The sequence below is a fragment of the Schistocerca americana genome, chromosome 11 (assembly GCF_021461395.2).
Source record: "Schistocerca americana isolate TAMUIC-IGC-003095 chromosome 11, iqSchAmer2.1, whole genome shotgun sequence".
NCBI lineage: Eukaryota > Metazoa > Arthropoda > Insecta > Orthoptera > Acrididae > Schistocerca > Schistocerca americana.
In genome coordinates, this window is record NC_060129.1 from 81747018 (window position 1) to 81762469 (window position 15452).

At 42.7% G+C, this 15452-nt stretch overlaps 1 protein-coding gene across 1 annotated transcript in view; it reads left to right on the forward strand.

The window, feature by feature from the left end:
• The window catches only part of LOC124553637 (E3 ubiquitin-protein ligase MIB2), a 219376-nt gene that overhangs the window by 198989 nt on the left and 4935 nt on the right, over nucleotides 1-15452 (forward strand). Inside the window, exons 17-18 of the mRNA XM_047127508.1 lie at nucleotides 7339-7351; nucleotides 9017-9174. Coding sequence (XP_046983464.1) covers nucleotides 7339-7351; nucleotides 9017-9174 — 171 coding nt within the window. The remainder of the gene's footprint in view (nucleotides 1-7338; nucleotides 7352-9016; nucleotides 9175-15452) is intronic.

The following is a 15452-nucleotide window of genomic DNA, read 5'->3' on the forward strand; positions in this document are numbered from 1 at the left end:
AAGTCGAATGAATGACGATACAGCTACAGTAGTTTGGTTCGAGTAGGAAGCTTAGCAGTTAAGCTTTACCAGGTAGCCATTGCTATGCTTCGGGTGCTCCGTCCGTATTTGTACGGGTACCCTTCCTTTTTCACGTGCTTCATCTCATTTGAATTCATTACCTATTTTTCTTTGATCTGATATGTGCCGTTCTCTTTGTTATAGGTGTTTACGTCACTCTTAAGCTGAAAATGCCTTATTGTACTGTGTCATCCATTGTTTGTCGCATTCTGATGATGAGTGTATATGACCTATTGCCGCTCACGGCATGGCTTGCTTTAGTGCACACTGCCGCCGCTTACAATTAAAAAAAAATAAATAAATAAATAAATAAATAGAGAGGAATTCTCTCATTAGCGAAACAATGGCAAGAGACTGCTATTTGTTGTTACTTACACTGCTGCTTTCTTTAATAATGGTCAACAAGAGCGAAATAATAGGCTACGTGTGACAGAAGATGTTCTGAACGAGAGTTTAGCGAAAATCTTTGCAGGCGCCTCTTTATTACTTTACATTCTGCACAGAAATAAGAGTCATCTTAGATTTAAAAATCTAGTCAATTGCCGTGCTTCATTTCTGACTGTATCACTATTAGGCATAAGAATAATACGAATATAAACATGACACGATATGTATATTCTTCCGCGTTTGCTGTTGTCTCACTCTAGTTTCGTAGTTTATTAGGCAGACAGGATTTAAATGAGTTAGCAGCAAACACGACACAATACATGGCAAAATGTTTATATTCATATTATTCTTATGGTGAAGAGAATACTGCATGTGATTCACATGGCCATTTTGATTGACAAACATCCCAGTCTTGCCAGTGGATTTTCGTAGTACATTGAAATGCTCCTACATTCGAAGATGAGCATTACAGAATGTCTATTTACTTCGTCGGATAATGTATGAAGATGCAGTTTTTTAATTTATTTACTGGCGCAGAGGTTTTGGTGCCAGTATTTATCTTTGTGCCTGCAAAGCATGCCTGTGTAGCGCTACATATATTCGACGGCAGAAGTTAGTTGTGGCGGCACCTACCAACATTTTTCAGAACTTCCGCTTGCTTTGCACTCGATTCTAAGCCACAGGCTTAGATTCGAGTAAATACGGTATTCTGTTCTCAGTATCAGTTGAGGTATTACAATTCATTCATATTACTCAGCTGACTTTCCCACTTCACTGACACAAATTGCAACCCGCTACTGCCAGAGGGCTACGAATTGTGGCCTGTAATGTGGTGGTGTGCAAAATAATTATGTCAGTGCGTGGGAAGCAGTGTGCTGTAATTGAGTTTATAACTGTCCACACCTGAAGCACGCTCTTCTTCAGCGTGACAATACCAGACCACACACTAATGCTGCAGCATCTGCAATACTCAGACTTCTTGGGTTAACTGTCATCAATCATCCTCCAATTTTCATCTGTTTCCAAAATTTAAAGAAAAACTTGGATGATGTAACTTTGATAGTGATGAAGCAATATGAGCACAGCTGAGTATGTGGCTCTGTCAACAAAGTCAAACACTGTACAGTGATGTTATCAACAAACTAATCTCTTGTGATAGAAATACGTGCATCGCCAGTGTCAGAGTTTTCACATAAAAAATTGTAAGGTAATAGTTTCCATTACGCCCTCATATACACACATCGAAAAAAGTTTTGCTTCACCCTGGTTCTCGGAATTCCTGAAGGTTGATGTTAACTGTGGATATTGCATCACAGACACAGGTCCTTTGACTGTTCACAGATGTCACTAAACCCGCCCAAAGATGTACACAACCGTGCGTTAGCAGCGCCTATTAGACGGAGAGGTTCCGACAGCCGATCAGTTCCATTAATTCCACCAGGAAAGAGGTACACAGCTCGTGTTGTCTGTAGTTGAACTGTGCCTAGATGGTCAATACCGAAGTTCGATCGCATCCGAAACTGTTACTTTGTGCCAGGAAGGGCTCTGAACAAGGGAAGTGTCCAGGCATCTGAGAGTGAACCAAAGCGATGTTGTTTGGACGTGGAGGAGATAGAGACAGGAAATGTCAATGACTTGCCTCGCTCAGGCCACCTGAGGGCTACTACTGCAGTGGATGACTGCTACCTACTGATTACGGCTCGGAGGAACCCTGAGAGCAATGCCACCGTGTCGAATAATGTTTTTCGTGCAGCCACAGGACTTCGAGTTAAGACTCAAACTGTGCGCAGTAGGCTGCAGGATGCACAACTTCACTCCCGATGTCTGTGGCGAGGTCCATCTTTGCAACCAGGACACCGTGCAGTGCGGTACAGATGGGCCCAACAACATGTCAAATGGTCCACTTAGGATTGGCATCACGTTCTCTTCACCGATGAGTGTCGCATATGCCTTCAACCAGACAATCGCCAGAGACATGTTTGGAGGCAACCCGGTCAGGCTGAATGCCTTAGCCATACTGTCCACCGAGTGCAGCCAGGTGGAGGTTCCCTGCTGTTTTGGGGTGGCATTATGTGGGGGTAGACGTACGCCGCTGCCGGTCACGTAAGCCACCGTAACGGCTGTACGATACGTGAATGCCATCCTCCGACTGATAGTGCAACCATATCCGCAGCATCTTGGCAAGGCATTCAACTTCCTGGATGACAATTCGTGCCCCCATCATGCACATCTTGTGAATGACTTCCTCCAGGATAACGACATCGCTCGACTAGAGGGGCCAGCGTGTTCTCCAGACAAGAACCCTATCAAACATGCCTGGGATAGGTTGAAAAGGGCTGTTCATGGGTGTGTGACCCACCAACCACTCTGAGGGATCTACGCTGAATCGCCGTTGAGGGGAGGGACAGTCTGGAACTTGTGGATAGTATGCCATGATGAATACAGGCATGCATCAGTGCAAGACATGCTACTGTGTATTAGAGGTACTGGTGTGTACAGCAGTCTGGACCACCACCTCTGAAGGTATTGTTGCATGGTGGCACAACACGCAATGTGTGGTTTCCATGAGCAGTAGAAATGATGGAAATGATGTTTATGTTGATATCTATTCCAATTTTCTGTACAGGTTCCGGAACTCTCGGAACCAAGGTGATGCAAAACTTTTTTTGATGTGTGTATGATCATTGACTAAAACGTGTTATAGATGTGTTGTATGTTCCTGTATGTGATGTCTTTCATTGTAATACATTTTTGTATACAGTAGGCAAAAATAGTACATGTAAAGCACATGTCTACTACTGCAACTGACATGAAGAATACTGCAAAATGTTTGTGTGACATGGTTTGCGATGTGTGTGCTGTTTACTTTTTGCTTCCTCCAGAAATGCATAAACACCAGAATGAAAGAAAATGCTGTTCATTAGAAGAAACTACAGAAGTAGACAACATTCTACTAACAATTCTTATACTGTAACAAAAAGCAGGACCAGCCGTCGGAGCCGGCCGGTGTGGCCGAGCGGTTCTAGGCGCTTCAATTTGGAACCTCGCGACCACTACGGTCGCAGGTTCGAATCCTGCCTCGGGCATGGATGTGTGTGCTGTCCTTAGGTTAGTTAGGTTTAAGTAGTTCTAAGTTCTAGGGGACAGATGACCTCTGATTGTAAGTCCCGTAGTGCTCAGAGCCATTTGAACCAGCTGTCGGAAGTGGATGTAATGGCCTGAAACCAGTCGTATTCGTAAAATAGAGCTCCTTAAAAGTTTTTGCGTCTGGTTGCATTCTCCATCAGTAATCGTTAACTGAACAAACAGCCCTGGAGTTCATTAGCATCCAGCATCAATAAAGTAACATGAAAGGCAGAAATGGTCATACCAAGCTATGCTGCACATTGACTCGGTTCCAAACTGCATCTCGAGCAGGGAAGGTGTTACTGATACTAATGAAGAAATAGTCTTGAGATTCCCCACCAAACAGTTCTGGGTATACTTGATACTAGTCAGTACCCTCTACATGTTCCACATTTCTTCAAGCTGCCTCCCTTTCTAACAGACCACCACATTTGTCGTCTCATCTTCTGGATGTAGAAACCGATGTGTGTTATTTCTCTAGGACTGATGAAGCATTCTACAACTAACCTTCCGGGACAGATCGACCAATCCTGATACTGAATGTGTATAACTGTGAAATTACAGATGACTTTCTTTACTCCTTTGCAGAACGTACTTAGGCAGTCTATGTGTTTTACCCTGAGGAGACGACATTACATGTGACCCACACTTCCCTAGACTTGCTCCATGTCTGGTAGGAAATGACTTTTAATTTCTGTTGAGGTTTTTACTCGTACATAAGCCAGAACAGTTAAAACTTTGCTTTCCTTCCATTGTAGTATCTATACTTGCAGTGCAAATTTTTCATTGTGTTAGCAAAAAAAAATAATAATAATAATTATTATTATTATTTCACTATCAAAATAACTGTTCTGTTACGTTACGTTTGTCAAACTGCAATAAGTCCAAACTAGTCTCATGCTACTAGGATTTATGCGATTTTTATAAAATAATAAACCTACATCTACCATACATTGATCATCTGCAGACAGGAGATTCAAATGGATGTAATCAGGAAAGAAAACAAAGATCATACTAGTTCAGAAAAAAAGAAGTCCAAAGCCATCATTCACTGCAGTACAAAATTTTCATTCAGAAAGTAACACTTGGTTTCTTCTTACAGAAAGTAATATAGACTTTTTTTGTAACAATAATAAAAGATAAATATTTAACCTCAGGTGTTAAATCATCATCTTCCTTAGGTTCTAAATATGAAACGTATAAACCACATTAAAATGGATCAGTGTTGTGAGAAAGTATATGCTCAGCTTCACAATTTTTTCTATATCTACTCAACTGCTAACTCCAGTAGACTGCATTGCTACTAACTATAGTAGACTGGAGTGCCACCTTATTTTTAGAATGAACTGTAATTACCTATTAATTGTTGTGTTTGTGTTGTGGGGCAGGCTACAAATTCGTGTTTTTGAAGGTCATATTTTTCTGGGAGGGATGGGGGGGGGGGGGGGGGAAGGAAGGAGCAGGTCCCCCTCCCCAACTCTTGCTGTCCCGAGTTCACCCACGTGTTGTGAGGCAACGGACGAGTTGTGAGACGCCCTGAAAATATTCTAAGTTCGGAGTTGGCCTGGCCGTGCTGGGGCCTCTCGGCAGACCGCGGCTAGTCGGTGGCCGCACAATGGCTGGACCATGTGGTCCATTGGCCGTTTGGCTGGGAATTCCAAGGTGACGCTGTGTAGGTGAAGAAGCCACTCAGAGAGTGCCAAAGGTGGCGGACTTTGCGAAACCGTCATGGCAGACATTTCACAGTTCGTATAGAAATGAATAGTAGCCAGGTAAATCATGATACCTCAAAAAGAGACATGTACATTACCATTATTTTCACGACGATTCTGATGGTGTAGTCAGATTTTCAGTATCTTTATTAGTTTAGAGTTTAGTATCTGACTGTAAATTGTGCAAGTAACACCCAGTCACAAATTTCCAAAATTTAAAGGGTTCTTCTGATTTCGTCGCTCGGCATGTTTTTAGAAAGCTATTAGTGTAACCTAAATTGGTATAAATTACAGGTGTGTAACTTGAATAGTACACGAGCTATTGGAGGTCAAAGTGGCCGATTACTACTAATCGCGTCAGGCCATAAGTACTCCACACTGACAAGAAAAAACGGTATCAGCATGCTTATAAATATATTTATTCATCTATGTCTTTGTTTATATCCAACATATGCTATTCATGAAGAAATTGGTTAAATATTTACTGTTTTAGAAAGCACAGAGATATTAGGCTACTGGCCTACCTTTTGTTCTATTTCTTTTATATATATTTATTTAATTTGTTTATGTATCTATTAATGTGTATTAGTGTGTGTTTATGGTCCAGCCGTAGGAATATTTATTTAATTTCAACTTATTTAAATGTAAATCCAGTATATCAAATGTGTTTTATTATGTTTGTGTGGGTGTGTTTGCTTTAAGACATGGTGCGAGCGCTCTAACCAATCACAGTGCTCGTGATTGGGGAGACTGGATGGAAGCGGGAGGAGAGTTGTGGGCAGAACGGCACAGGACACGGACAGTACGGGACAGGACACGGGGAGTGCTGGATGTGACCGCGTGACGGACGCACAGTCGCGAGAGAGAGAGACTCGGAGAGTGTGCAGCAGTTTGCGCGTGGTCACAAGATATAGAAATACTTCGGAGCGCCGACTTGCGAACTTGTGAGATTCCCGAGGTTTCTGCAGTGAAGACGTATTACTTGTTCAGAAGTAAATATCTCGCGAGCTATGTTGTCGCAGGAATGCAGTAGGAATCTATTGTTTCCCTGTTATTGAACGTATATTTTATTTAATTGCTGGACCATCGACACCAATAAGTGTTTTGCAGAAATATACCACATTCTCGAAAGTACTACTACTATCGTATTCATCATTCAAAGTCGTTAAGATAGCACCTGCAGATATTATTTAATTACAATCTTTCATTTATAAATTTCTACATTACATTCACAATTGCCGAGTGATACGAACCTTCTCCATTCGATTCATGTGTATACTCATATTGTGTATTCTAGACTCAGCAGTATTTGGCTCGTAATGTGGCAACTACGTATCCCGGCCCCTAGACAACGAAACTGGCCGAAACTTTTAATATTTCAACTTTGAGTCTGAGGGTATGTAGTTGAGAGCCATCACACTGCACCATTTCATTGTTATTTGAAAGCCCGCAGTGTGTAACACACTGCGTACAGTTTTGCCGCTCACTGCCTCGAAGCTTATTCCAACTGTGCAGACAGTGATGTCCTCATAAGACGCGTCCGTACTGGACATGACCCAAACACACAGAGCCCTTTCTTGGGAGGGGTGTGCAGTGCTGATGGTGTACATCTACATCTACATCCATACTCTGCAAGCCATCTGACGGTGCGTGGAGGAGGGTACCTTGAGTACCTCTATCGGTTCTCCCTTCTATTCCAGTCTCGTATTGTTTGTGGAAAGAAGGATTGTCGGTATGCCTCTGTGTGGGCTCTAATCTCTCTGATTTTACCCTCGTGGTCTCTTCACGAGATAATATACGTAGGAGGGAGCAATATGCTGCTTGACTCCTCGGTGAAGGTATGTTCTCGAAACTTTAACAAAAGCCCATACCGAACTACTGAGCGTCTCTCCTGCAGAGTCTTCCACTGGAGTCTATCTATCATCTCCGTAACGCTTTCGCGATTACTAAATGATCCTGTAACGAAGCGCGCTGCTCTCCGTTGGATCTTCTCTATCTCTTCTATCAATCCTATCTGGTACGGATCCCACACTGCTGAGCAGTATTCAAGCAGTGGGCGAACAAGCGTACTGTAACCTACTTCCTTTGTTTTTGAATTGCACTTCCTTAGGATTCTTCCAATGAATCTCAGTCTGGCATCTGATTTACCGACGATCAACTTTACATGGTCATTCCATTTTAAATCCCTCCTAATGCGTACTCCCAGATTATTTGTGGAATTAACTGCTTCCAGTTGCTGACCTGCTATATTGTAGCTAAATGATTAGGGCTCTTTCTTTCTGTATGTTCGCAGCACATTATACTTGTCTACATTGAGATCCAATTGCCATTCCCTGCACCGTGTGTCAATTCGCTGCAGATCCTCCTGCATTTCAGTACAATTTTCCGTTGTTACAACCTCTCGATATACCACAGCATCATTCGCAAAAAGCCTCAGTGATCTTCCGTTGTCATCCACAAGGTCATCTGTGTATATTGTGAATAGCAACGGTCCTACGACACTCCCCTGCGGCACACCTGAAATCACTCTTACTTTGGAAGACTACTCTCCATTGAGAATGACATGCTGCATTCTGTTATCTAGGAACTCGTCAATCCAATCACACAATTGGTCTGATAGTCCATATGCTCTTACTTTGTTCATTAAACGACTGTGGGAAACTGTATCGAACGCCTTGTGGAAGTCAAGAAACACGGCATCTACCTGTGAACCCGTATTTATGGCCCTCTGAGTCTCGTGGACGAATAGCGCGAGCTGGGTTTCAGACGATCGTCTTTTTCGAAACCCATGTTGATTCCTACAGAGTAGATTTCTAGTCTCCAGAAAAGTCATTATATTCAAACATAATGCGTGTTCCAAAATTCTACAACTGATCGACGTTAGAGATATAGGTCTATAGTTCTGCACATCTGATCCACTTCCCTTCTTGAAAATGCAGATGACCTGTGCCCTTTTCCAATCCTTTGGAACGCTACGCTCTTCTAGAGACCTACGGTACACCACTGCAAGAAGGGGGGCAAGTTCCTTTGCGTACTCTGTGTAAAATCGAACTGGTATCCCATCAGGTCCAGCGGCCTTTCCTCTTTGGAGCGATTTTAATTGTTTCTCTATCCCTCTGTCGTCTATTTCGATATCTACCATTTTGTGATCTGTGCAACAATCTAGAGAAGGAACTACAGTGCAGTCTTCCTCTGTGCAACAGCTTTTGAAAAAGACATTTAGTATTTCGGCCTTTAGTCTGTCATCCTCTGTTTCAGTACCATTTTGGTCACAGTGTGTCTGGACATATTGTTTTGATCCACCTACCACTTTGACATAAGACCAAAATTTCTTAGGATTTTCTGCCAAGTCAGTACACAGAACTTTACTTTCGAATTCATTGAACGCCTCTGGCATAGCCCTCCTCACACTACATTTCGCTTCACGTAATTTTTGTTTGTCCGCAAGGCTTTGGCTATGTTTATGTTTGCTGTGAAGTTCCATTTGCTTCCTCAGCAGATTTCATAATATCACATTTCACTTATCGCTGACAGTTAAAAATACATTTTCCTGTTCTGCATTTTTCACACGCAATTCTGCAGCCGGGCCGCAGCGCGACACCCGACGCGACAGCCTCGCTGGCCGCCGCCGCTCCGCACCCCCTGCAGGGCGTGCCGGCGCGTCCGCACTCGGCACCTCCCGCGCCGCCCCCGCAGCCTGCGGAGGCGCGGGGCCAGGGCCACGGCCACAGCGCACCCCCGCCTGTCGAGTGCGCCGTCTGCTCCGAGCTCGGAGACGAGAACGTGCGGTTCGAGCCGTGTGGGCACCGCATCACCTGCGAGGAGTGCGCCTCGCGCGTCAAGAAGTGTCTCCGCTGTGGGCAGGTGGTCAACAAGAGGATCACCAGCGGTGAGTGCCCCGCGTCCTCCGTCCTCCTCCACCTCGGCCCCAATCCTCACCGAGCTAGGGGAGCAGTGGTCAGCACACTGGACTCGCATTCGGGAGGACGACGGTTCAATCCCGCGTCTGGCCATCCCGGTGTAGGTTTTCCGTGATTTCCCTAAATTGCTCCGGGCAAATGCCGGGATGGTTCCTTTGAAAGGTCACGGCCGATTTCCTTCCCCGTCCTTCCCTAATCCGATGAGACCGATGACCTCACTGTTTGGTCTCTTTTCCCACACAACCCAACCCAACCCAACCCTCACACCATTGCAACATCCATTTAAGTCGTTCTCGATACTGTGTGCAGATTTTTTGTGTAGTCGGGAGAATGTTCGTAAATCAGTAATGATACAGGGTTATTTCTCGATTAATATAAATGTAAATTAGTGCGCTTCACAAAACAAAATGTAGAATCCCTTGAGGAAAGCCAAGAAGGCAAGGTAACTCCAGTAGCCCGCAGACCTATTTCAGAAGAGAAGGGAAGTGAAGTGAACAGGTAAAGTTTGACGTGTAAGCCGCTGAGTGTCTTTTCCCGTCGGCAGCTCGCTAAAAAAGAGTTCCGTTTGGCAAACGGTGCTCAGAGAGCCCTCCTCCTCTCAGTCAGGTGAGCCTTGCAGAGTGATCTGAACGACAGGGTCACTTTGCTCATGTTCATTCACCATATTCCTGGAGTGCACAAGTTGATTGTTGTTACATCGGAGGAAAGGGGACTGACAAAAAACACAATTTTCATGTAAAAGTTGCTTAGCATCTGCTGCTTACCTCACATAGACTGTATGTTCTCATAAATTTGTATGTTCTTTCATCCATTACTTACAGTTTCAATGTACACACTGTGCAAACATTGTATCTAGTCTATGCAAACTAAGCTGCCAACAGGGCATTAAAATTTAATAAAGCAATTCTTCACCCAACATTGGCACATTTAAAAAAAAAATTTAATTGAATTTATACGGAATCACCACAAGAGGTCAGTGCTAGCGCAACGAGTTGTTCACGTGATATTCATTGGACTGTTGCCTGTAAACACGTGCCACATCTCGGAAGAGAACTGTGGCGGTGACGTGGCTCTGTTGTTGTTTCCGCGTAGTGATTTGCGAAGATGGAAAAATCGATATTCGAGCAGTGGTTAAGTACTTTGTAAAAGAAAGGAAGAGGAACTAGAGATCAAATTGCTAACATTCTGTGGATTATGGAAAAAGCGAGAGAATTCCAGAAAGATGTGTACCTCTGCTTTATTGACTACGCCAAAGCCTTTGACTGCGTCGATCACAAAAAATTATGGAACGTACTGAAAAACATGGGTGTACCAGATCACCTCATTCATCTGATACGGAGTTTATACCTTGACCAAGAAGCCACGGTGAGAACTATGTATGGAACAACGAAATGGATAAAGATTCAGAAAGGGGTCCGGCAACGCTGCATACTGTCACCGTACTTATTCAATCTGTATGCAGAACGTGTTATGAGGAATGCGAGGCTAGATGAAGGAGAAACAGGAATTAAAATAGCTGGAATAAATGTAAAAAACCTCAGGTACGCAGATGATACGATCCTGTTGGCAGAAAGAGAAAAAGAATTGAGAACACTCTTACTGAAGGTGAAAGACGAAAGTGAAAAGGCCGGTCTTATGCTGAATGTGAAGAAAACGAAAATTATGGCAACTACACCTACCAATTTGTGGGATATAGCAGGAGAAACCATGGAGATAGTGACCACATTCAGTTATCTCGGTTCCCAGATCTCTGCTGATGGCGACTGCAGACATGAAATCCGGAGACGCCTGTTGCTCGGTAGACAGGCGATGTCAAACCTTGACAAGGTTATAAGGTCCAGAGATATAACACTAGCAGCAAAGATCCGTATTGTGAGGGCTATAGTCTTTCCAATTGTGATGTATGGATGTGAGACCTGGACCATTAGAAAGGCTGAACGGTGAAGAATTGACTCCTTCAAATTGTGGTGTTGGAGGAAACTTCTTAGAGTTCCATGGACTGCAAAGAGAATGAACAGATCAATATTGGAGCAAATTAAACCAGATTTCTCCCTGGAAGGTCTAATGTTAAAACAAAAGCTAACCTACTTTGGACACACAATGCGAAGGCATGCCTCGCTGGAAAAAAAACATTAATGCTGGGGAAGATTGAAGGAACTAGAAGAAGAGGACGTCAGAGGATGAGATGGATCGATGGCATCACAGAAGCAATGTGTTCCAACCTGGAAGGTCTACGGGAGAAAGTGCAAGACAGGAAAAAGTGGCGTGATTTGGTTCATGGGGTCACGAAGAGTCGGAACCGACTAAACAAATAGAGAGAGAGAGAGAGAGAGAGAGAGAGAGAGAGAGAGAGAGAGAGAGAGAGAGAGAGAAGAAAGGTATGAAAGCAAAGGACATTCGTGCCAATTTCCAGAATACACTGGGTGACTGATCCTTCATATTCAACTGTTGCCAAGTGGACAAATGAATTTAAATTTGGTCAGGTGAGCTTAGATGATGATCCGCACAGAGGTCGGCCGAGATGCGTCACTACTCCAGAAATCATTGCAAAAGTGCACAAAATGGTCACGGACGATCACCGATTGAAAGCGCGTGAAATTGCTCATGCTTGCCAGATTTCATTTGCAAGGACATACCACATTTTAACTGTAGAATTGGAAATGGAAAAAAAATATCTGCAAGACGGATGCCATGACTCTTGACACTGGATCAAAAACGCACGAGAACGGACATACTGGAACAATGTTTGGCCCATTTTAGGAGAAATGAACAAGGTTTTTTGCACCAGTTTGTAACCGCAGATTAAACTTGAGTGCACTAGTATACACCAGAGACAAAACAACAGTCAAAGCAGTGGAAACGTGCTGATTGTCCGCAGCCAAAGAAAGCAAAAATGATTCCTTTGGCAGGAAAGGTCACGGCATCAGTATTCTGGGATACGAATGGGATTCTGTTTGTTGATTATCTCCCCACTGGGCAAAAAATTGCCAGAGAATACTGTGCTAACCTCCTGCAACAAAAGATACGGGGAAAAAGATGAGGTTTAGCAAGGAAGAAAATCATCTTCCATCAAGACAATGCGCGCCCCCATACCTGCCATCGCCATGGCATAATTACGCGAACTTAGGTACGAATTGTTGCCACACCCACCTTATTCACGTGTCGTGGCTCCGTCAGACTTCCAGCTCTTCCCAAAACTGAAAATTTTTCTTGGTGGTCAAAGATTCACTTCAGACGAATAACTGATAACCGGAGTTAACAACTACTTTGCAGGCCTGGAGGAAACTCATTTTTCGAGATGGGATCGAGGCACTTGAACATTGTTGGACCAAGTGCATTAATCTGCAAGGAGACTACATTGAAAAATAGAAAAGGTTTCAGTGATGTAAGTACTTTTTTTTTCTATTGCGTTTAGAAGACTTTCCAAACCACCCTCGTAAGTTCTTACACACATTGTACGTGTACAAGTCAGCAATCTAGAAACAGCGTACCTGGTCTAAAAGTAACGGAGATGCAGGCAGGATGTTGGAAGTTATTGAAGCTATTCTCGATATACCACACTGCCGGTTGTAGTGTTTGGCGCAAAATCACCAGGCTGCTCTCAGAATTGACTCTCGAACAGGCGACGTAGAACTGGCCGTGTGAGGAGCAGTCCTCCCCTAGGTGGACACTTGCCAACTTTTACGACTGGCCAGGATATTTATTGAGCGCCATTGCAAAGTGGGCTTGCGAGGGGGAACTGTAATCGCTTGAACTCAAATGGGTTGTCAGACAGTGTAAATGGTATTCACAGTATGAATACCGGTTCACCCCGAGCACATCCGGTAAGAATGGTGGCGTTGGTAATGTTTTTGTGGAGAGCAGTTACTCGTAGTCTAGTACCATTACAAAGTTTAGGCAGTTCAAGGTCCACAGTAGTAGCATGATTGTTCTACTAACCTTAAGGAGAAGTTTGGGAGAAAGAAGATCAGGTGGGTTAGTGCTATTAAGGAACTCCACTGGTTAGTGGACCACGTCATCTGTCTGCCACACTGACTCCATAGAACTATATTCCATTTCTGACCCTCAAAAGGACATAAGTAGTATGTCATTAATAGCGCCAGCTCTGTTGTTCTCGGGTGTTGTACGCCCTGTTCACACATCCAGTCTGTGAACTTCGTCCATACAATCAAAATATCGGGGTAAATTCTATCTGTTAGTTTTTTAAGATTGTGACTACTGTTCCCTATTTTCAGTAGATGTTCAGAAAACTTTCCAGCACACTTGTCACCTCTTACATGGACTCCCATATTTTTCTTTAGATGCTGTTTCGTGAAATAGGGCCATAGATGCGAAGATTTTATGCACATCCTAACCTCATCAGCTCGGGCTCCTCTACGTACAAAAGGAAGCTAAAGTCCCCTGCCAGAGCACAGGAACTCCATCTATCACACGATCGTCACATTTTATGTCTTTCAAAGTTTCGTTAATTGCTTCAAATCTGCCTTTGTGGGCCATAGTACTCTCATCCCATATAATAAATTTACACTCCTAGAGAACACTTCTCAGCCTAGAGATATTGCATACAAACATTTTAAATTTGATGAGGCTGAACAGGAGTTTAAAGGCAGTGTTAGCTGTATCACCACCTTACAAAAGTGTTGCTAATTAAGGCAGTAGAAGCCTGGTCTTCTCCGAATGTACATCTGACCAAAAAATGATTCTGGTAGCTGGATTCAGAGGTTTTTGTTGATGCTGCCTTTTGAGTTCTTGTGGTGATTATCGGTAGAAACTTTCGTCCCCTAACAGATATTTCGTTTTTTCTAACTGAGAATCAAATACCATTTTTGATAGATTTAGCTTTAAAAATATTTTGCTATAGCAAAATATTTCCATTAAAACTTTTATCCCTTATTTACTCTCTTAGGTGTTGGGTTTCCGAAAGCACTGAAACACACATTTTTTATGTCTAACTGAGAAGCCAAATACAAATTCTCATAGATTTTGTTTTAAAAATGCTTGGATTATGAAATATTTTCATAAAACATTTCATCCCCTGTCACCCCCTTAGGGATTGAAATCCAAAAACATTTAAAATATATTATTTTTATTTCTAACCTAGATGTCAAATACTACTTTTCATAGATGTACCTTTAAAGTACTGAGTAGTTCTTTCTTTTACAAAAAGGGAAAAAAAAATTTCACTCACTATTTCACTCCCTGAGGGGTTCAGTTTTCAAAAATGTTGAAACAAGTATTTTTTTGTTTCTGACTGAGAAACATATCATTTTTCACAGTTCCACCTTCAGAATTGCTTTAATAGTCACATTTTTCAAAAAAACTCTTCATTCCATATTTGACCGTCTTAGGGGTGGAATTATGAAAAATCCCTTCTTAAATGGTGCCTAGAGTGTAAGATCAAAACACTCTCCAAATTCCAATTTTCTATGCTTAGCGGTTTGGGCTGGATGATGATGAGTCAGTGATTCAGTCAGGACACTTGCTCTTATCTATAGAGATTGAAAAAATAAAATTTTTTCATGTTGCGGCCTGCACGCACATGTTACACAGTTTTCACTTAACACAAAATTTCAAACCAGCATGAGCTATTCTGGAGCGTTAAAGTTTCATTTAGGAATCTAATCCTAAGTTCAATGATTAGACAAAGAACTGATAAAAGGTATCAGCTATACTGGGTATCTCTCCCAAGAGCCGTCAGGTGGATTTTCTCTGGTGTTTCGGGAGATATTTGCAACTTCGTTTTTGTAGTGTGTAGGTCGTGTGTGCCCAGACAAATACTGCTAATCACGTCTTTCGTGCATTGCCACGTGTAGACAGAAAGAGTCGATTTGTTTTCCATTACAAACAGAATTGTTTTTAAAGCAAAATATTGTGTGTCCAGAATTAGTATAGTACGATATCCAATTTAACGACACGTATTAAAAACTTTGAGGTTCGCCGATGACATTGTGATTGTCAGAGACAGCAAAGGACTTGGAAGAGCAGTTGAACGGAATGGACAGTGTGTTGAAAGGAGGATACAAGATGAAAATCAACAAAAGCAAAATGAGGATAATGGAATGTAGTCGAATTAAGTCGGGTGATGCTGAGGGAATTAGATTACGAAATCAGACAGTTAAAGTAGTAAAGGAGTTTTGCTATATGGGGAGCAAAATAACTGATGATGGTCAAACTCGAGAGGATATAAAATTTTGAGTGGCAATTGCAAGGAAAGCGTTTCCGAAGAAGAGGAATTTGTTAACATCGG